Source organism: Corvus kubaryi, unplaced genomic scaffold (genome assembly GCF_017639235.1).
Source record: "Corvus kubaryi isolate FWS band 111438036 unplaced genomic scaffold, C.kubaryi_AGA036_p1.0 64978, whole genome shotgun sequence".
Classification (NCBI taxonomy): domain Eukaryota; kingdom Metazoa; phylum Chordata; class Aves; order Passeriformes; family Corvidae; genus Corvus; species Corvus kubaryi.
This window is the reverse complement of record NW_024581659.1, coordinates 272,018-294,885: the sequence shown is the minus strand read 5'-3', so window position 1 is coordinate 294,885 and position 22,868 is coordinate 272,018. Positions and strand designations below refer to the sequence as shown.

The 22,868-nt window shown below is 41.0% G+C and overlaps 1 protein-coding gene across 5 annotated transcripts in view; it reads right to left on the bottom strand.

The window, feature by feature from the left end:
• LOC121672810 (neurexin-3-like) overlaps window positions 1-22,868 on the bottom strand; it is a 290,579-nt gene that overhangs the window by 20,215 nt on the left and 247,496 nt on the right. For all 5 annotated transcript variants that reach the window (XM_042045700.1, XM_042045702.1, XM_042045703.1 and 2 more), the window contains 2 exons: window positions 8,504-8,707; window positions 864-894 (listed from right to left, as the gene is read on the bottom strand). In XM_042045700.1, coding sequence (XP_041901634.1) covers window positions 864-894; window positions 8,504-8,707 — 235 coding nt within the window. The remainder of the gene's footprint in view (window positions 1-863; window positions 895-8,503; window positions 8,708-22,868) is intronic.

Genomic DNA, 22,868 nt, shown 5'->3' with positions numbered 1-22,868 from the left:
TCTGCCAGTTCAGGAACCTGGTTACAACTTCAGATAAGCCTCAAAGCACACTTGAGAGATAAACAGTTCCATTGTTTGGGGAGTGGGTTTTACTTTGAGGCCTACATCAACTTTGATCAACTCTTTGAAGTAGAACAGAAAAAGATTTGGCTTGCTCAGTCAGTCTAGAAATGGACATAATCTTTCACTATTATTTTTCACAGACATTTTATAATCCTTCCTCCCCACTTCTACATACTGAAAGGAATCTTCAGTGACCCAGAGATTCAGATGGAATTTCTTATAGAAACCTAAGAGTGGCAAATGCCATATATATACATATATATATGAAGTATATATAATATACTCTAAATGTAAGATCTAATTTTTTTCATTCTATACCCAAATAAAAATTACTTTGAATAAATGTCATGTTAAGTTGCTACCATTCTGTAATAAAGCAAGAGTTGGAAGCTTGTTTTGTTTTGGTTTTAAATATGCATGCCGTTTTGTAGTGGAGAGGTGCATACAGTACCTGTTATTATTCTTATGTGGTTCTTTAAAAGTTTTCATAAAGCCAACAGGTTACCAGTGAAATATAGTATCAGCTCATCAGGTTCCTCAGGTGTTCTTCTGCAAAGCTATGAAATAACAGTTCATCTCCTCCTTGGAGAAACCTAATACAAAATTTGCCACACACAGTCACCTTAAAATCTTCCCTCCTCCCTCTCCAGCTTCATATCCCACCCATCAATTTCAGGAGATTATTTTTAAAGAAAAGAAAAAAAAAGAAAAGAAAAGAAAAACAGCTTATAAAACAGCAAAGAAAATAAAGTTATTTTAATATATATAGAAAGAGAACAAAATGAAACTTGAGGGAAAACTTACTGGCGTTACAGTTTATCCTGATACAGTCTAGATGGGGAAAAATAAATGAAAGATGAAATTGCATCCTTCAAGGTAACAGCTGCAGACATCCAAAAACAATCAGTCCACCCTTCCGGGGACAGACACACGCAAAGAGATGTGGCCATTTTATACTTATATACAGTCTGTACAAGTTCAGGAGTGGGTGTATATGTACAGTATATTCTATGTAAATATCTGTTACATAAATATATATATATACACACATATATATATACACATATGTATAGAGAAATATACCAATATACATACATATCCACATGTTGACACAGAAAGTTCTTTCCTTTTTATAGAAACCTACAAATCTAAGACTATCTTCCACTCCAGACCATGAACTGATGTGAATTACAATTAAAAATTTTATAATTAAGGCATAAAAATCTCCCTCAAGACACAAGTCATACTCAAGTGTCATTTTTGCTTTTTAGAGACCTTCAGCAATTTCCCTAAGAAGCTTGAAGCTCAAAGCGAACCTTTACACTTGGTTTCTTTTACATTAATTCTTATTGTTATTGCAAAAATACACCATCTGTCAACACAGAATACCTGTAAAATCAGCCTATGAGATTTGTTGGTGCAATATTTAACCCTTTCCAGCTCTCCCAAAGACAGACCCTCTTCTCATTCCCCCAAAAGCCAGCCCAGAACACTTTTTAGTATGTGCACAGACACATTTGACACTGTCCGCTCAGGTGAGGAAAGGGTTAATATACTGCCCTGTTGTGTCCTGTCATAAAATGGCCACTTGCAAACAGCTAACCGCACGAACGCCCAGCCCAGATTTCAGCTAGTTCTGGAGGTTGGGAATACTTTTTTTTGGGCTTGGCAGGGAGAGGGGGGGTTTCTTTCAAAGGCCCCCAGGCCTGCCAGTTCCTCAGAGCCCAATCTCATCTTGCTGTCTGAACGCTAAGACTGAATGGGGTGCTTGTAACGTTCAGGAAGAAGATGAAATGGACAGTGAAGTGGCAGATCTGGGAACCTTTGCTGGCCCTGCTTCATTCAGAGGTTACAGGCAAGGGAGGGACAAAGAGAGGTACATGGAGAGAAAAACAGAGTTGTGCTTGTGGAATCTAATAAATGGTAACTGAGGAGTCTGCACAAAGAAAGCAAGTTGCAGTAGGAGACCCTGAGCTAGAGGGCTTCTGAGCATTGCTTCTCTTTTTTAACACACTAATGCTCAGCATATCTCAGGATATGATCCATAAGAGGATCTTTCACTTATTAATGCCTACTTGCAGCCTTGTGAACATCCACTGCTGTGGTGTCTAACATGGGTGAGAGCTATCGTATCAGTGCTATTACATATCTTGGGCTATGCTGACCTTCTCGGGAAATCAAGGCCATGAATAATAGCACCATGCTAGTAGGCACCTTGTCTGGACAACTAAAGCTTTAATCACCAGAAATGGTTGTATTTATTACAGAGATATGGCCCAGCAAGGGAGATTATATAGAATGGAAATACAGAGAAATATAATGCAGTTTGCTTCTTAACTGGACGAATTTTATGTTCGCTCAGACAGATGTAGAAAAATTACTTCAGCAGCTGACACTAAACACAGTTCTTAAAAAATGAAGGCGGGGAAAGAACAAGAGTCTATAAATAATAAAGAGTTGTAATGAGCAGGGACACACCAATCAGGAGTAACATAGCCAGAGAGAGTCTGTTTTCAAGCAGAACTTCTCCTGAGAAAATCTGGGTTTGGTTTTGTGCGATTAGGTTTGTCATGTGTCGTCAACCGCAACAGAAAAGTGGGAGCAAACAGCCCTGGAGCAACTGCTACGATCACCATACAGTGGTGGCTATATCCCTTATAGGAGTTGGGTGGGGCAAAGGGAGCTCTGAAGTACATGCAAGGGAACTTCCCTCTCTGACCTGATGGAGAGTCACAGCAAGAGAGATGCTCAAGTCTCATCGCAAGCGAGGTCAAGAGAGTTGCTACAGCTGGAACAACATGGGAATTTCTTATGGACTGAAGAGCAAGTATGCAAGAAAGGGAAATATGGCTGGTCCTCAGCAACATTCATCAGAGATTAAAATTACTTTTTTTTTGTTGATGACTGCAGAGTTGTGTTTTGGGGTTTTTGGGTTTTTTCAGTGATCCCAAAATAGCTATACGTCCTAGGGCTTACCCTCAGGCTGAAACGCTACTCCAGGTGAAGGGGGAAATGTTTCAAAATGAAAACCAGTGTAGCCCTTATCTTGGCTGCGAGATTCCTGTTTCAAAGGATGAGAGTCCAGGCCACTGAGAGGGCTTCCCTGGCAAGTACACAGCACTATTACATCTCCAGACTGTGAGCACAAAGTCTGCAATGCCATACAGTTGGGTGCCAGACAGAAATGCCCAGGTGCACTCCAAAGGAACCAGCTCCCCATCCAGGTTTCATTTAACTGCGTCAGTGGGGATCCTGCAGGGCAGCTAAGAGCTACACCAGCACCAAAATACCATCCACACTACCATCAAAGAAAATACATAGGTTTCTTGTTCATTGCCTCAATTTTGAGCCTTGCCAAAAGCAATCCAAAAATTTTCCAAAAACATTAATACATGAAGTTGTTCTCTCTCTCTCTTAAATCAGTTTTTAAAAAGGAAGAAAACACTTATGTCCCCCATAACTAGTACAACAGTACAAATCCAAAGCAGAGGAGATTTTTCCTGGTGGTGAGGGTGCAGGTGTAGTCTGGTCTTTGTGCTCAAAACAGCAGCATCTGGTTAATTCAGGAATAATTTAAAAAACTCCTTGGGATTCCTCCTGCACAGTACCAGGCCAATGATACTTCTGGGAATCATCATCTGGGGCACTCAGCCCTGTTATCAGTATTTATTTCTGAGATAGGTTTTGGAGATGAGTATGCCTGAACAACTGTAAATCCAGTCACCTGCCAGTTCAGCAATTGGATGAGGAATGTGGTGGATAGTAGGGAAGTGAAAGTAGAGTCTGTTACTGCATGAGGAGCAGGATTAGCTGGGAAGACCTTCTGCAGTTACTTTCTTTTCATTAATTGTCTAATGTAAACCAGAAGCTCCTTCCTCAGTGCTCAGATGGAATCTGGGCATATCACTTGGAAAACGGGCCAAAGACAGTCTCCTTCCAAAAGGTTAAATAGCTTGACTGCAGTTAGCTAACACAAGGGATCCATTGTTTGAATTGAGGTATCTTTAGCAGCAAACATTCATCTGCAATTTAGGCCTGTGCTTCTTACCACCTGTATCTTTTTGTCTGAAAATAGTAATATTTATTTGATGCTGCTAAGGCTCCAGGCTGTTTTATCCTTGAATCAAGAAAGAAAGTCACCTTTGCTGTGTGAGAACAAAATGGTTTTTCCTTTGGATGAGCAGCCATGTGTGGCTAAGGAAGAGTACTTTTAGGCAAGAATAGGACAAAAAACTGTTTCTAAGCTCACTCTGAGTTATTTCCTATGGGAAAACCAGATAAAGTCCTGTGCATACTTACCCAACATTATATTGAGGCTCTTTGTCTCTCTCCTACTTGCACTATTTGTATGTAGAAATGACAAAAAACCTTCATTTTGGATGGGCAAAGGTGGCTCTGACATCCCTCAGGATTTAGCTTAGGAAAAGATAGGTGAGAGGGATGGTTACACTTCCTTAAATGAGAGGAGACAGGACGTATTTATCCTAGTGACCGGTGACCTGAATATCCTCATCACCAGTGACCAGGCCAGGAAGAAAAAAAAATGAAATATTCTTAAGTAAAAGTCAGTACAACATTATAACCCTGCCACTTATCAATGGGAGGAAAAATGTGAAGGTGGATCTCCCTATCAGACCAGCCATTTCTTTCCCTTTCTGCACATCATCTCAGCATCAAAAATTATTCCCAAGCATGTTCCAAGCTATGATTTGCTTAATTTCTCTCTCTCTCTCTCTCTCTCCTTCCACTCCAGACCCACTTCTTCAAAATCCTTCTCAGCAGAAGTGAGATATGCATCACATTCAGATTTCTATTCTTCACACAACAAAAACTCAAAACTACTGATAGTCATGCTGTCAACATGAAGATTTTCAGGGCCTCTGGCACCCACAGTGGAAAGGTCTGAAGCAACTTCCTTGCCCCTTCCTTAGAGAACTATTCATTGCTGCTCTTCCTTTCCCTCCCACCTTCTAGAGCAAGCCCCCAGCTGCCCATGGCCACCCACACCTGCTGTATCTCTCTCCCCTGACTGGCTTGGACACTGAGTGCTGAGGGGTGAGAGGGATATGCCAGCCCCTGCAGGCTGCTCCGTATGCTCTGTTCTCAGGGCTGTTTGCCGTGCGGGCCGCAGGCTTCAGGCCTTTGAAGGGTCGAATACCATCTTTTGATTTACCATGGCTGATGGGGTATGGGAAAGCTTTACAACTGAAACACACAGAAGATTAAAAAAAAAAAAAAAAAAGAAAAAGAAAAGAAAGAAAAGAAAAAACAACATAGGAAAGACCTTAATAAAGACACAAATGATAATAAGAAATCTAATGGAATAGATCAAAGAAGAGAAGAAAGAGACAGCTCTTAGTAATAGTATTAAATGACTTACAAGAAAAGCACAGTTAACTCACCCCTCAAAACAGTCCTTGTTTACACACATGTATCACAGGTTAGACCCTCAGGGGATACTGACACATAGCTAGTAAGCACCAAGCATATTCAGGTCTTCAGAGGTGGTGTTGATGACTGTTTCTCACGGGTAAGGAGATTTTGGCAAGGCTGGATAAAGATTTGGTTCTCATTTGTGACATCTGGGCTATGAACGGTCTCCATACAGAGTTACTGTGACTTAGAGTAAACAACTGGAAATGAATGGCTCTGGTAAGGTGATTCCTCCTCAAATTCTGTTCTTCAACAGCAAAGTAACTTTGCTGTTTTGGTAGAAGGAAAGTTCTGTTTCAAGGACATTATCTGACAGCTTTATAAATCTGAAGAAAGGAGAGGTGAAGCTCAGTGTGCGTTCCAACAGTCTAAACTGCCTCTCTGTTGAGTCAGATATAGAAGAGTGCTGACAGGTTTCCACTGATCCAGCCTGTAGTCACTTTGGGGAATATTCAACCTCACAAAAATTTCCAGCTGAAAAGCTGGCAAAATGTGGCATACACATTGCTTCAGTCTGCTACTACACAGAACCAGCCTTCAGTTTACACAGGGGTTTGCTCACAGATTTTGTCCCTGCATTAAGCTGTCAACAACACCTCTTTCCCAAACATGTGTAGGCCATCTGTCAAATCTTTAGCCACATCTTTTAGGTGCCAGACAGTAAGAGTTGAGCAGTCCACCCCTACGCTAGGTGATGGCATAAAAAACCCCAGTGAGTGCTAGAAGTGACCAATGCCAATCAGGCATACAATGTTGACAGGCCCTGAGGGAAAATATTGTCTGCCAGCACAATATAATCAAAACTGGAAAGGAAAGAGTAAGCTTTAAAAAATAGATATATTCAGGGTTACCTAAATATAGCCTCCTCGTATTTACTTAGGGTCTAAGTCTAGGAGGCCCTGAATGCCCAAATGAGCAATTCCACTAATTCTCCTTCATTTTTAAGAAGATATAACAGAATCAAACAAGTGGTACCTTTCTCAGAAGAAAAAGTGACAATTTTTGATGAAGTCTGGAAATTTTCATGCTGTAGTACTTTTCATGTGGGAATACCAAAGGTGATAAAAGCAGTCCTTACTAAAATAGTAGCACATCCCTCACAGGGTGCAAAGAATTCTCCTTTCAACAAATAGAAAAACTAAGGCTTGAAAAGTAAAAGAACTGGCTCTGGGCTACAAGAGGATACTGTAGAGTTGGGCAGATACTCAGCTGCCCCATCACTTCCCCAACAGAATCATGCCACTACCAATCTTTCAGCGATTAATTTTATTTTCTGAGAAAAAAATAACTAGCCATAATTTTCAAGAAATGAAATGGGGAAAATATAATCTCATTTTGCTTGATTTTTAGCAACAACTAATTAGATCAGAAGAAAACGCAAACACATATACACAGATGCTCTGGGGTTTTGTGGAAGATTCTCTTTGCACATGTAAGGAGCCTCAACAGCAGTTCTTTTGAGCTGTTCTCCAGAGAAACCCTGGAAAATCTATGAAATTTTCCTTCGCTTAGAGTTCATATAGGCAGAGATGGCTATCATCAGAGTGCTGTTTCTCTTTATTTGAGAAGTTACTGTCATAGTTGAAGTTCATCTATTCCATCTGTCCTGTAGGCCAGTCTGGATAAGACAGCAACAGCTCTTATGCAGCTACAGACTCAATAGTGCTTTGTGCTTCTTCAGTCAAGCTAAGCAAAGCAAATATGCAAATATATGGGGGGGGTTTTGTTGGTTTTTTGCTTTTATTTACTAAAAGGCAAGAGTTTCTATAGACTTTTAGATGGACACTCATTCATTTTAAGAGATATGAACTTGTTTGACGTATCTTCTTCTCTACACTTTCTTATTCAAAAAGAAAATAATAGGGCCTGGCTCACAATTTCAAAGCAAAAAAAAAAAAAAAAAGACACCAGATGCAATTTTAAACAGCAAGCTTGTTCCAGAGGACAACTGCTGGACAACATATTCCACAAACAAAGCTGCTACATGGTTTGCTCCTGACAGTCACAGCTCTGAAGGGCTCTGAAGATGGTGATACTATTAGCACAAAAAATGTGAAAGCTTGTTCCAGTGGGCCTTAGAACTTTGAAAGCTGACAGAAATTCTAACAGACCATACACAAACCTTCACATACAATAACCTACACATTTAAAGGTATAAGATTATGCACTATGATGTTAGTTTTGCCTGTTTGAGTCAGAAACTCTTTTTAGTTGTATTCCTCCAACAAGCTGCATCACTGAAAAGTGAAAGAAAGCTTCAGCTCATGCATTTACATTCTTTAAGAATTTCACTCCGTAGAATACCTAAAGACTGTCAAGAAAATGAATTGAGGCTAATCTAATAGCACATTCACTCCCAATTGTTTTTGTGTTGTTGTTATTGTTGGACTTGTTTCTAATTGTCTTTTTGAATTATTTTCTGAGAAAGTATAACTCTAAGGAGACAGAACACAGCCCTTTGGGATAGGGGGATGCACTTTTACTATTGTTACTTTCTTTTTAATAAAGATACAACAAAAATCACCAGGCTTTTTTATTAGATATAAAAAATATGGCAAGCTGTATCAAATGCTACCAAATTATGCAAAGGGCAGGGGGTTCACAGGGCTTCTGCTTGCCACCATATCCATTTTGCTTCCTTTCCATGTTTGCCTTTGACTGTTTTGAGTGATGCTGGATGAATGAGGGATGTAACTGATCAAAAGATGGACCAAGTAGCATGTTTCACACAGAGCTCACCAGTCCCAGACCAAGAAAGGAAACTTAAAAACTTCAAGATTTAAAAACCAACACTGTCCATAACGAAGAACTGACAGCAAATCTTCATGCAGCAATGCAGAAGAGAATTTCTCTCCGCAAGAGAATATAATTATAAAAGTTTGTTGTTTTAGAAATCAATCCAATCCAATCAAACCAACAGAAATTAAATGAAATTATTTAAAAAAAAACACTAATCACAAGCCCAAACTAATAGTGAAGAGGGCAGTGGAAGGTGTTTATACGATACCTAAGTTGACCATGAGTTTGACACGGCCTCCATCCAGCTCCAGGCGCAGAGTGTCAGCAGAGTCTCGTGAGGTGGTTGCCATCAACAGCCCATAAGCACGCTGGGACATGAAACGGAAGGACACATCTTCTGCTTCTGTGTGCATAACCATGGGCATGATGATCTTCATGTACATGCTGCCATCATAGCTCAAGATAGAGGCCTCTGCAAGGAATCAGAAAACAATTGCAAGAAATGAGAAGAAGTTACACCTCTGAAGAACCCCCACATCTACCACAAAGCACTGTGTCTACAGAAACCATAGCACTTGCCACAGAAAGGTATGTAACTGGGGAAAAGTGCAACAACCATTTAACTGCATCTAGAAACCCTGTGGGGCAAATATGAGCAGCAAAGAAAGATGTGGTGTTCACTGCAACTGGTAATAGCAGTAGCCTGGACACATAATTCCCAAGGTCAAGCATGTTAGGAGAGAGCCCTTTTGTGATTAGGTGCTAGCAGAGCCTTTGTTTTTCACATCTTCCAGAAAATGCAATCTCCTTCAGTGCACTGAAGTCCAGCCTTCCCTAGGACTAGCAGTAACAACTACAGTGACTAGTGTTCTAATTTCTGGTACTCTTGCTGTTGCTTATTTAGAGAGGAATTTCATTTCATCAATAACACTTTAAAGACAAACAACTGTATAAAGTGCATTTCCTAACAGGTCTTTTCTAAATCAGATTTGTTCCTTTTTGTGATTTTATATTTTTTCACTACTTACTAACAATCAATGTTAGTAGAGCTCTGCTGACACAACCAATGCAAATGAAGAAAGGAATAAACCAAACTCCATTGCAAGGGCCATTCAAATGCAGCAAAAGTTAGAAGATAGAAGCACAATGAAAGCCAGGAGGAGGGGGGGAAAAAAAGTGAAGAAAGAAGTTATGTTTTACTGTCATCTCTGAGGATGTCAAGGAAAATTGGAATTTCAGTCGAGGAAAGGAGTTAAACTTTGCATTCTCTATTTGTTCAGGGTCCTGTCTGCAGAAAGTGATATTCTCCTCTAAGGGGTAGAATTAAAGTCTTGTGTTAGAACTGCAGCAAGCACTACAGCATGGCAATTATTGTTTCTTCAGGGAATATGCTCAAAAGCATTTTCATCTGCAAAATTTACAAATCTACATAAATATATAAATGTATGAATCAGAGCATTCCTATTCCCCACAGCCAACCCCCACCAAAGACAGACCTGTAGAGATTGCTCCATGTAGGGCTTCTACCATAAAACTACATGTCAAAATCCCAGAGTTTAAAAAAACCTGACTGGTTCAGCTTCCTAGAAACATGGATGGATTGCTCTCTTACCAGTAACTCATCCATAAAGCTCTCTTACCAGTACCTCATCCAGTTCAGTTCAGCTGAAGTTTTCTCAAATGATTGACTGGGATTCTCTCCAGGCACCACCACCCCACCGCCCCCCCCCAGAAAGTTAACAGCCCATCTAATTTAACCAACTGCAAAACATGTATTTGGAATCTAGATGCTCTCCTTATACTTCAGCCCTTTGTCCCATTTTTCCCAGACAATGAGAGCAGAACTTCCATCAGGAAACAGCGAACTTGGCAGAGCTGAACCTTACTCCTCTCAACGTCTAAATGTTAGATGCTACAGTAGCGTAAATTGATGGGAAACTGAGGAAGATCTAAATGTCCGTGCCACAAAGCAACCATGGCTGGCTCCAAAATGGCCAGAAACAGAACTGCAATGCAATAAATATGCAAATGAGGTGATAAATAAAGATATAAATATCAAGCTGATAAAGTGACAGAGGAGACACATATACGGTTCCAAAATATTTAGTGGGGATCACAACAGTTGTGCAGATGCAGCAACCCACCACACTAACAGCTGGTGTGCAGCACCTCAGCGGTCATAGGACAGGCAAACATAAGAAGAAAACTTTTCTGGGACCACCATTAAGATGTCTGTGAACAGCATCCTTACTCACCAGTTTCCTTAGCTGCATTCACCACACACTGTCATGGTCTGTACACAGAAAGCTCTCTACACACATCACCCACTCAGCCATAACATTACACACATCTCTGGTACCAGTTGCCAGTGTTGCCCTGGGGTCCCACATCTTCATTTGGCCGAGAAACAGAGGAGCAAAGAAAGCCTCTTTTTCAAGGTGGAAGAATAGTTTCTTCCTTTCAAAATGAAATTCTCTTCCCCCTCACGTCTGCACCTTTCACTTGCCACCCACAGCTGCAAGCTGGAACTAAATGTACTGTATTTTATACATATACTCAAAGGCAATGCCTATGTACACACAAGCCTTCCTTGCTCTCTTTCCTCTCTCTCTCTCTCTGCAGATTGTATTAGAAAATCCAGTCAAGCATGAAATGGCTCTTTTGAGGCCTTCAGTTCAGATGTGCCTTGCATGAAACAGTTGCTGGCCCTAGCACATGAATAGCTGCGAGAAGGGGGTTGGAGGATATCGGGATTGTGAGTGGGAGTAGCTGACACAAATGTCCCAGCACTGCTGCTTCCTTCTACACAGTGCCATGCATTAGGAGCTTTGAAAACATGAGTTTTTCTGCAGTGACTAGAACAAACCAAAAGCATGGTAATAATGAGTCTCTTCCCTTCAGTAAAATTTGTGTCCTTCAGCTTTACCGATCCCATTGCCAGATAACTACTGTCCTTAGACAAGAAATCCCAACCCTTACTATTATACTTATGTAAGGAGGACCTGAGGAACACTCAGAATTGCTGAAGATAACATAAAAGTCTGGACAGTGTTTCAGCTGACATCTCACAGTAGCATAAACCAGGTATTACTGTCCCTTCTCTGGCCAGTCTGCTACAAGCACGATGCAATGAAACCTCGTAACAATTAAGTAGATAAAATTAATATCTTGAAAGAGTTGAAACAGCCTCCACAAAACCACAGGAGACAATGTTCTGTTCTTGTGCCGTATGCACTTGACATATTTCAAAAATAGCAGGATTTCATTCTCACTTTGCAAGCCTTCTCAATCTGGAGTATCTGGGAGCCTTTCAGCACATCTCCTTGCAAGCAGACCATTCCCTCCAGCTATGAAAATACTCCGTTCAGAGGAGGGTATTGCCTAGTAGCAGTCATACAAATAAAACCTATTTCCTTTTCCTGACAGTCAGTCCCCAAAGCTCAAGAAAAGCATGTTACAGCTGAGCAACACATACAGCAAATCTGCTCAGGGCTGAATGCAACCTGGCAACAAGTACATGACCTCAGCCACCCAGACACCTGTGCTGGCGACTTCTGCCTGAATACAGGCATCCATTCAACTGTCCTCAGCCACCCGCAGCAATGAGACTGTAATGCTTTGTTCAGCACCATACTAACAGGCAGCAGCACAGTTATCCAAGTTTAAAATACATGCAGGTTTCTGCCACCCTTCTACTTTTAGGGTAGCTATTATATTGGATGCATAGGAGCAATGTGTGAAATCATGCTTGAAACCCCCACAGACTTGTACAGACAAAAAAGTGAGTGGCATTTATTTGTGATCCTAATGCCAGAAGCTTCATTGCCATTAGTTTGGAGATGGGAAGAAGAAGAAACCAGGTGCTGGTTCAAAACTGCTCTGACATAATGCCAGAAATCTGTGAAAATCAATATGTTATTAGGAGCAATTAGCTTCCCAGTTTTGTGCTCTCAGACCCTGCCAGTTTTAATTTTACACTTAGCATCCAAAGGAGCAATTCATTGCTGCTTCCCCACAAGGCTCTGCATAAACCTCCCAGGGAGATGGAACAGGCATATTCTTAGCACACAGACAGAAAATTATTCAAGACCTCTTCATGCTTTTTCTCCTGCTTTCTAACCTCTCTCTTGTATTAATCTCCATCCCTTGCTTCTTTTCTTCCTTCTTCCTCTTAGTTTTTCTGTACTCTCCTTCCCCATGGTCTTTTTTCTCTGCCTCCCAGACTACAATACAGTGTAGTTTCTTACTGAAATTTTCAGAAAGGTGACATTGCAAAAATAATTAAAAATATCCACACTTCATGAAAGTTGAAGTCCCCAGTGACAGCAGTTCAGGGCACACAACATTTTCCCCAGCTACATTTGTGAGACCAAAACTCTTAGACCAAACATTTCCACATTCTTGCAAATTCAAATATCCGTGAAATACCTAAGCTATGTATCTGCAAACCAGACAACACTTTCCTGAAGGCATTGATTGCACAGCTCACCTCCTGCCCTCACATATCCACTAGCAGACACATGGCCCCAGATAAAAAATAGATTTTCTGAAAACAAAAATTACACTTTTAAACAAAACAAAAATCCTACAAAAATAATATCTAAAAAGAAAAAAAAAAGGAATCCTAATTCCTGTCCAAGTGGATTCCATACAGATGAGTTCCAACAAAAACAGCCTGACAAGTAATTTGGGAAGACTGAATGTAATCAATCAGACTGAATCTGACTAGAACCCAGGAGATAATACTCCTGTTTTGGTGGAAAAGATATGATGGCAACTTTAAGTGCTCACAAGCGGTTAGGACCTTGCACATCATCCAGCAGGATGGGTGCCAGGAGCTGTGGAGCTCCCTGTGCCAGTCCCTTGCTGCCCAGGGCTGTCCCACACGCACAGGAAGGTGAGTAGGACAGATGTACAAATGGGGGCCAGGTCCAACCGAGAAACCAGGAAACCTCAAGGTCATGAGGCAGGCCCACGGTCAGGCCAGGAAGTCAATCTGCTGGCCAGGGCTAAGAGCAATTGCCAGGCAGAGCCACAGTGACAGGGTTGGACGTGGGCCTGGCCTGGAAGCACCCGCGGCCGGGCATGCTGTGGGAGGGACCTGGAGACTGGCCCTGCCGCAGCATCACCGGGTGGGGGGCTGATGGCCAGGGGGCTGCCATGGGGCCCTGGGCCATGAGCAGGTGGGGCAGCCCCAGCGGCCAGGCAGGGCCTGTCAGTGCCCTAAGCGTGCTGGTGGTACCGTGCTCTGGGACTGCTTCTCATTGACCCATAAGAAAAGTCCATGTTTACTATGCTATGACACCTGCAGTAAACGGAATTTTTCCTGGATGTCTCCCATCTCAGTGTCATTGGGCTTCAACTTAAACTTAGCCCACCAAACACAAAAGACCAATTTGAAGGGATGTAAGTGTAATTCACTAGCACCGAGAGGGACAATAACAGAGAACACAAAACCATCTTTAAAACCTACGTAAACTGAAACTTTACATTAGGAATAAGAATGGGCTTTATTAGTCTTGCAAAATACCCTGCAAACAATAAATATCACTAATAAAACACTGAGAGGGTTTACTGTGCTAGTAAGAACCAAGCTATTCTGCTTTAGAGATTTCAAACTGACAAGATGTCAATAGTGTTACTATGAGTGTTATCCACTGGAAACTCATGAAGATAAAACAGTAAAAATCTTGGACACATACAGCTACAGAAAAGTAAAGAAACCAGACCGGTTTTGCTGATACTTAATCTCTCTGAAAGACCAAAGTATTTTTTTCAACATCAATCCAAGTTTTTCTTTGCTTCAAATTAAGATGATGCCTTCGTTCTTCACTCCCGAGTGGGTATATATGTCTGCTTTACAAAAGAATCTTCATATCCTGAAACTCAGTATATCACTATTCCAGCTCCCTCACTCTATTTTAGACTAAGTAAGCTCCTTTTTACTCAGCTTCTCCTAGCTTTTGTTTTCTAAAACCTGCCTCTTCTGCTTCTCATCTCTGGCTTCTTTCTGATTTGTATACTACTTTCTTAAATTAAAATTTTCCAATTTGAATAGCATATGTCAGTTAAGACCAAACAAGCACTTAAAGTAATTACATAAGACACCCTTATCAGTGCAATGTGCACAAAATAGTTCCAAATGAACAGCAAATGGAAGACATAATAGAACAAGCTCCAAGACATTCATCACATTTTTGGGGATGCAAGAATACTGGTGGAGCAGTAATAGTAATTGTCACTTATAAGGCCCCTGCTATAGACAAAAATTGCTAGCAGATGTTTACATAGGTCAGACGACACACAGATAAATATTCTTCACCAAACACATTTTTTCAAAACCTTGCAAAATTTATTTCATAACATTAATTAAAACATTTAATTTCTGAGCCTGAAAATAGCCCAGAAGTGCAAGTTCCTTCGTATAAAAGAAAAAAATTCCTGAAGAAACCTGAAGAGCAAACCACACCTATTTATTTATCTAGAAAGTCAGAAGAGAATAAATACTCTATTCACCAATTTCCTTTCCATACCATTGTCTCCCCCTGCTCCAGTATCTTATACCTCTTCTATCCCTTTGAGGTCTTCCCAAACACATAACCAAAGTCTACAGATAATATTATTGACTAAGTATCCACAAAATGGAAGACATTAAGAAAAAACACTAGGTAAATAAGACAAACAAAGAGCCCTAAGCAACACAGTGCATGTATTATAATGTCCTTCTTCAGACAAAAAAAAAAAATATATTACCTTGATTCATAGAGTTTAGACTTTGAAATTACTTTTGTTATGAACAAAAGTAATTCTGATTTTTCTTTTTAGAACAGCACTAATTTTCTTTTTTGAATCCAAAATTAACACTTCTACTATTTCTACACCTCTTCTACTTCAATATTATAAAGTGGGTATATTATACTAAAATCCTTTAAAGCTGTCCTGAGAATTTTCATCTTAAAGTGGACGAAATCTCAAGGAACTAGTTAAAACTGTGAGTCTTCTATCATTGTAAGGTAAAATCCCACAAGACTTTTGCCTGTCTACAACAAAAGCTTCAATGGAGACCTTCCAAATTTTAAACTGACCTAGGGAAGACATATTAGGGATATGGATCCCAAATCTCCCTTCATTAATAAACCTGTCTAACATTCTTGGTCTGGATTCTAGCTTTGCCTAACTTCTGTACTTAATCAACTAACTCCCCAGGTTAACCTGTGGCTACCCTACAAAGTAGTATGTACCAGTTTCCATCAGCATCAGGCTGGGTATGCCCTTCCTACACTCCTGTTGTCATCAAGAGTTGTCTTGCTTTGTTGTCATCAAGGGGTGTGATTGCAAGAGCTAATCAAGGGGTGTTGTCAGGTGGGGAGTTACAAAAAAATTAAATTTGTGTACTCCACAGTGAAAGGCAAATAAACTTCACTTCTCCTTTCTTTGGGCTGCAATCATAAAGAACTGGCCTAGGGAGAAACTGAAAGAGCACTGAGTACCACAGTGGAAATATTTGCAGACAGAGGAAACTGTAGCTTGTAAATATTATTGCTAGCCCTGGGAGGTGACGAGTGAGGTTATATTGCCATACTGAAGCTTGGCAGAGACTCAGGAGAACCAAGAAGGAGCACATGGGCTTTTCAAATCTACTCCAAATGTCACTCTAACATTTACAGAGCTGTGTACAACTATTTGGGAAGAAATCTCTAGCAAGAAGGCTAAGGGTAGAAGAAAAACTGCTCCTCAGTGTAAAGGAGTGTAATGGGGAAACCTGCTACTAAAACAATAGCTGGAGAATTTGCATTACCATGGGTGGCACTTTAGAAAGTGGCACGACTTCTGTTTAGTTCAAACATCTTTGAGTCATCTTCACGGCACTGTCAAGCTACACAAAGCATTTGATCACTACCTTCTGAGTAGTGTTCACCAAAAAAGGGAGATCACAGCAAAAACGTTTGGTTTATCTCAGCATACAAAGAAAAAAAGAGGCAGCAGACAATCTGTAGCAAGGGAAAATTGAGAAAAATTTAAGGAAAAAATTACACTATGAGGGTTGCCACACACTGCAACAGAACTGCTGTAGAAACCCCAATCCTGGAAATTTTCAAAATTCAACAGGATAATGCCTTTAACAATTAATTCTGCTCTTCAAGTTGATCTCACTTGAAGCAGGTGTTTGGGACAACAACCTCCAGGGATCTCTTTCAACAATGATTATTCTATGCCAAGTGCCAGAATGCCCTGATTTCACTGGATATTGCACCTTTTCACAGACATCACCTTACACCTGCAAATTGCTACTGATTTGAGATGGAAAAGATTTTGTCTTGTGAGTTATCACATTGAGGGGAATGCCTCTTGCAGCAAGACTAAAGAAACAGAGGATTCAAAACATTGCTTTCCTACAGCCACTCTATGTCCTTGGGCAAATTCCTTACTCCTGCTGAATCATCTCCGAGCATTTACAGTTTGGAACCAAACATGTTATGACACTACTAAAGACACCTGATTGTTGTGCTTTCAGCCCTTTTCTCTGACCATATGGGAAAGCTACTCAAAAGGCAGTTATCACGTCTTGGATGGGTGTACTCTTTGCTGGGTGAAAAACTGGCAGGATGGCCAAGCCCAAGGAGTGGTAGTGAATGGAACCCAGGTGGTGGCCAGTCATAAGTGTTGTTCCCCAGGGCTCAGTATCAAGGCCAGTTCTATTTAATACCTTTATCAATGAGCTGGACAAGGAGATCAAGTGCATCCTCAGTAAGTTTGAAGAAGACACTAAGTTGGGCAGGAGTTTTGATCTGCATGAGGGTAGGAATGGATATGGACACACTGGAACAGTGAGTGGGCTGAGGCCAACGGCATGAGGTTCAATAAGGCAAAGCACAACTCCCCCGTGTGGTGCTACAGGCTTGGGGAAGAGTAGTTCCTGAAATGCTCAGCAGAAAGGGACTCGGGGGTGCTGGTTGAGGGGCAGCTGAATTTGAGTCTGCATGTGCCCAGGCGGCCAATGGCATCTTAGCCTGCATCAAAAACAGTGTAGCCAGCAGGACTAAGGCAGTGATTATCCCTCTCTACTCTGGTGAGGCCCACCCTGAGTGCTCTGTACTCACTTCAAAAAGGACATTGAGGTGCTGGAGCAAGTCCAGAGAAGGGCAATGGAGCTGGGGAAGGGTCTGGAGCACAAGTCTGATGAGGAGCATCTAAGAGAACTGGGGTTGTTTATTCTGGAGCAGAGGAGGCTCAAGAAGGGCCTCATTGCTCTCTACAACTACCTGAAAGGAGGTTGTGGTGAGCTGGGGGTTGGTCTCCTCTGTCATGTCTCAATGGATATGAGGAAATGGCCTTAAATTCTGCTAGGGGAGATTGAGATTAGATATTAGAATTTTTTTTTTCCCCTGGAAAAGTGGTTAGGCATTGGAATAAATTGCTCAAGGAAGTGGTAGAGTCACCATCTCTGGAAGTGTTAAAGAGGCATCTGGATGTGGAACTTGGGAATATGGCTTAGGGGTGATTATGGTGCTGCTGGGTTGACAGTTGGACTAGATGATATTGAAGGTCTCTTTCAACCTTGATGATTCTTTGATTCTGGGATCATCAGTCTATCACTTTTGAAAAGCAAGGCTGTAACGTAAACTACATTCATAACCTTTTTAAAATCCATAAACAACCTCTCCTCAGCTCTGTTTTTCTAATACTGGAAAGAAAAACTAACTACAATTGCCTCTGGCTGTTGGTTTAAGGAAGGTTCACAGCATTAGACAACCCTCAACTTCATTTTCTTCCTTTTCCTCATCTGACAGCCCCAAACTCTTAAACTTTGCAAATTCCTGGAAGAGGTGTGTTAATAGAATGGGGAGCAAATGGAAAACATGGGTCTACAAACTGTAGGTCAAACTTGTCCACACCATACTGGTTTTGAAAAAGCAAAAATTCTTCAACCCAGTGATTTAGGCCCAGTGATTCTTCAAATCAGTGATTTAGGGCCAGAAGTGAGACACTGCCATGCTGAAACTAAGTAGGCAGAGGAACTAGGTAACTATTTATTAACTCATGTAAGGCAAGCAGCTTCATGGAAACAAGAATGTCACAACACTCACGAAAGAGTGAAGGGAAGGTCATCTTTGAAGGGAAGCCCGATACAATAGACCAGGTAGTGATTAGGAGGGTAACAACAGCAAACATGCTGTGGAAAAATGCAGGATAATACGTAATTTGGAGATTCAGACTACAGCTTCCGAACTTAAAATACAAGATAAACTAAGATGAGTTTAAAATACGAGGATCTGGAGGAAGGTCCCTTCAGAGTCTTTTCTTCTTCTATCACAGATCTGCTGTCTTCCCTAAAAACACTTGCAAAACCACTAATCCGAGGGTGGTGACCATCTGAGAGCAACGCTCAGTCAGTGCAGCACAGACAGTGCCAAAATGATGACACTGATTTCCAGGCATCCCACAGGCTCTGTCCATTCCTAATGAAGTCATCAGCAGAGATGCAACAGCCAGATCTGTTCACCCAGCTAATTGCAACCACTGTTCAATTACTGGAACCATGATAAAGAGGCAAAGAGAAGCAGAAACTAGCAGCTGGCATGGAATGGCAGTTGATATTGCCAGGATCATGAAGGCTGATGCAAGTGGTACATGTTCAAGCCTGTAAATTTCATTGGCAGATAAAAGAAACTCAGTCCTACTTTCAAATAACAAACACTTGCCTTTTGAAAACATGATTGTACCCCAGACCAAATTCCACTTTACAACTCTGGTACCTGTAGATAAATTTTTTTTAAATAAAAAGAAATTTCACACAAAAAAAGAAGAAAAAAAGAATTGGCATAGATATGTGAGGCGTTTATGCATGAATGTTGACCCAAATTACACAGAATTTCAGTGCTTGGACTATTACAGGGATGTCCATGAACTGTCCTCTGTGACTTCAAACATGACCAAGTGCAGTTTCTGTCTTACAAATCCAGTATCTTTTGGTAAGGACACAGTTAGAAATTCATAGTCCATAACTCTGGTTATAATTATCACACAGTTACTAAACTCCTACAAGCCTATCTCAAACGCCAGAGGCTGTAGTGCAGGATCTACAGTGCAGAACTGTGTACAGGTCCAAATGCCTACACTGGCATTCAGTGAATGGGTCTACAAATAACAGCAGCCAGTACAAACCCTCAGTTCAAAACTCAAAGATTTGGGTTCATGGAGAAGAGAGTTCCATTAATCTTTTTCTGCTTCTCCAAGCTCCAAGAGCCTCCAGTGATCTTGATGGGAATTGTAAATGATAATAAATCCTGCTTCTTGTTGAAGCTGTGAAGATTTAGTCAGCATTGGCAACTTCTATGAGACTCTCCAGTCAAAAGAACTGGAGATGTATAAATTACGACAGCAGCTGTGACCCTAAAACTTTCACATTCACCATTGTGCAGCACATTTTATTCACTTTGAAATTCAGGGCAGCAGTCAGAATGCAATGAAGAGAGTTCTACTCCAAAAGCACCAGCCAGATGTCACAGTTAAGCAAAGCTGAATTTTCTTCATCTGCTTCTATCACAGACTTACTGAGATAGCTGCTGAGGCCTGAGGCTACTCCTACCCAAAACAAGACCAACCAAATCTTGAAATCACCAGGTATTTTAGACTGAAAATGCCATTTATGGGCAGAAGATTTTCAGATCACCTTCTATGGCGGCTATGACTTTTACTGAAATGCCTGGATCTCACCTGACCCTAACTGAAATTGGAAAGCTGTCACATTGTCACCCCATATCAAGACACTTACAGATAAGATGTAAGAATGTACCCACATCCTGTATTGTTCTCTTTATACTAGACATAACGAAAACCTCCAAGTTAAGAGAGTTTAATGGTGAATAACTGGCTATTTATCCTGCCTAAAGCACTTCTGTCCACTATAATACAGTCCAGAGGGACACTTACTCTGAATTGCTAGCAGCAAACTGCATGCAGTGTATTCTGTTACAACATTTCTGATTCATTACATCAAATTATGTCAGATTAAATGCAGCCTATCAGCAAAGAGAGTCTCCTCAGACCTGAAAACTGCCTCAGTGTCTGCTTATCAGTGACTGCACCTCCTGCATGACATCACTTTCCATACACCTCCACTCAATGCTAGGCAGCACACCTGCAGAATGAACTGCCTGGGAAGGAACTATGCCATGAGTGGGCAGGTAATAAAAAGCTTCATTTCACTGTGGTCTTCTCAGATTCTCTAGTTTTTTGAACAATCTGTTTATGAGATTGAGAACCTGAAATACTCACAGACCAATAGCAAGGAATAACTCTTCCCCCTCCCACATCAGGGTTAATTCTTGTACAGTTCAGGAGAGCATTAAGGATGGTACAGTTGATATCTGTCACAAGGGTGGGGTGATAAATTCAAACATCAACCCCTCATTCTTAAAGACCAGAGATCAGAAATTCCTTAGATGGAAAAAACCAGGAATTTTGTAATCTCAAACAGGTTTTTCCACATCCAAAAATCACTGTTTAGAATGACCTTCAGGGCTGCCTGTGCTCTGAGGAGGTCTGGGACAAGGGGAGGAATAAAGCTACCCAGCACAAGTATGACATGTTTGCTGATCTGGGTGGCAGACGGAAAGTGCAATCTCTAAGAATGGATTCTGAATCCTAATAAAAACCTAGGTGTTTGATAAAAACATCAACAGCCACAGTCTCAACACTCTGTACAGTGGAAAAAACAGTTTGCTTTCACCTAAAATGTCTCCCAGGCCCCTAAGTGCAGAAGAGATGGAACGAAGAGACTAAATTGCGAAACTCATCCCATTTAGCTAAGTGGGATCACAGGTAAGGTCAGGGAAGTTAATCACTACCCATTTGCTGAAAATTACCCATAAAGGGTATTAGATGCACAATTCTTTTACAGCAATTAGCTCTTGTTGATATGAATATGAAATAGGAACCTAGTAAGAGTTACCTTGGTAATAAAAGGAAGGAAATTAATCAGAACAAGGATGGAAGCCAAGGTAAGTTTGGGGGGTGGCCAGTTCAGATATATGTTTGGAGGACTGGAGAATGCTTTCACATGTATTATTTGGCCAAATCTCCAAAATGTATCAGAGAAAGTGAGATTATTAGAACGGAGTCCAACACAATTTAACAAAGCATGGTAAAAGCCGATGGGAGCGTGTCTATCAGATTAACTTTTGTATAAAGGCTGTGGCAAATCCATCATGAGGTTTTCCAGGCTCTGAGAAAGCCTGACCAGAACTGGCCCTACCAGCAAATTGTGTTTACTTCAAGGATGAAAATTTTCTCTTCCCTCATTATACAAGGACGAAAAAGTGGTGGGGGAGACAGCCTGAAATCTCCTACTCTCTCAAATGATATTTCTCTACAGTGGTAAAAGCCATTAATCATTACCAATTAAAACTGTGGAAAAAGAAAAAAAAGTAGTTACATCTGAAGGCATTCTTTCAGTTTTTCCACTACTTGCTGCTAGCCCCTTCTCTTGGGTTGTCTAAAATCTGCACCCCTACTTTTTCTGTGTTCACTAGAAAGGGATAAGAAAGCCAGGCTGCAACTCTGCAAAGGCAGCCTTCAGCTGCAGGGAGAAGAGTCTGGCTGCTGCACAGGGAAGCAGTAGTTAGGAACAGCCGGACAGCTGTGCACCTCACATCTGCCCACATTTCAAAGGAATGACCCAATCCAGCCCAGGACATAGCAAGCACTCAACATTCTACAAGGACAGAGTGGTAGAGGAAGCCAATAGCTGTTACTTGTGGCTGAAGCACGGACCTCCTGTGAAACTGGTATCAAGCCTTAGTGTCCCAGATGGCCTCCAGTTTGAAAAATATTTGTGAAAACATCCAGAGGCCTTCCCACAAGAGATGTAAAGTTGAATTAAAGCTAATATAAGGAAACAGAAGAACACATAATCTGGAAGTTTCTACATTCTAAAGAATCCTGTACAATTTCAGAAATTATTTAGACAAAAATTATATTGCAACAACAGGAACTGTTTGAGCCTGACAGTAACAGCTGCCTATCAGGACACCTTCAGTTTAAATTTGAGTACATTGCAAAAAATAATCTAAACCAAACTATCTGTATGTAGTTCACCTGTCAGATTTCCCCCTCCTACTGTTCAGGGCATCAGAATGTGGTATTTCTTTTTCTCATATCTTTCATATTTTTCTTTCTCCTGTTACTGTGCAAAATGCCAATACAAAGAACAACAAAAACAGCAAGCTGCCTGCACCAGGAAATAAACAAAGCACATCAGAAAATTCCTTCCTGTAAACTGAAATAAAATGTCATTATATTTTTCAAACCTATTCTTCTTCCAATTTCCATCCAACTCTGGAAAAAAACCAAATCCGAATATGCACAGTGTTTCCAAATACACAATACCATAATCTTCAATGACAGTTAAGGGCTGACTTATCCTTACCAGCAATTTTATCAAGTCAGAACAAGACTCTGCACAATACCAAAGCAACAAGGGTTGTATCAAGCCCCACTGCACCCTTTCCCCTGGGAAACATGCAGTTACACCTACAGTGCTTGGCCTTACACAGCACATCACTCCTTTACACTGCATAAACATCCTCCTATGTTGGCCAACTAATGCCACGAAGGAAGGAATACAGCAG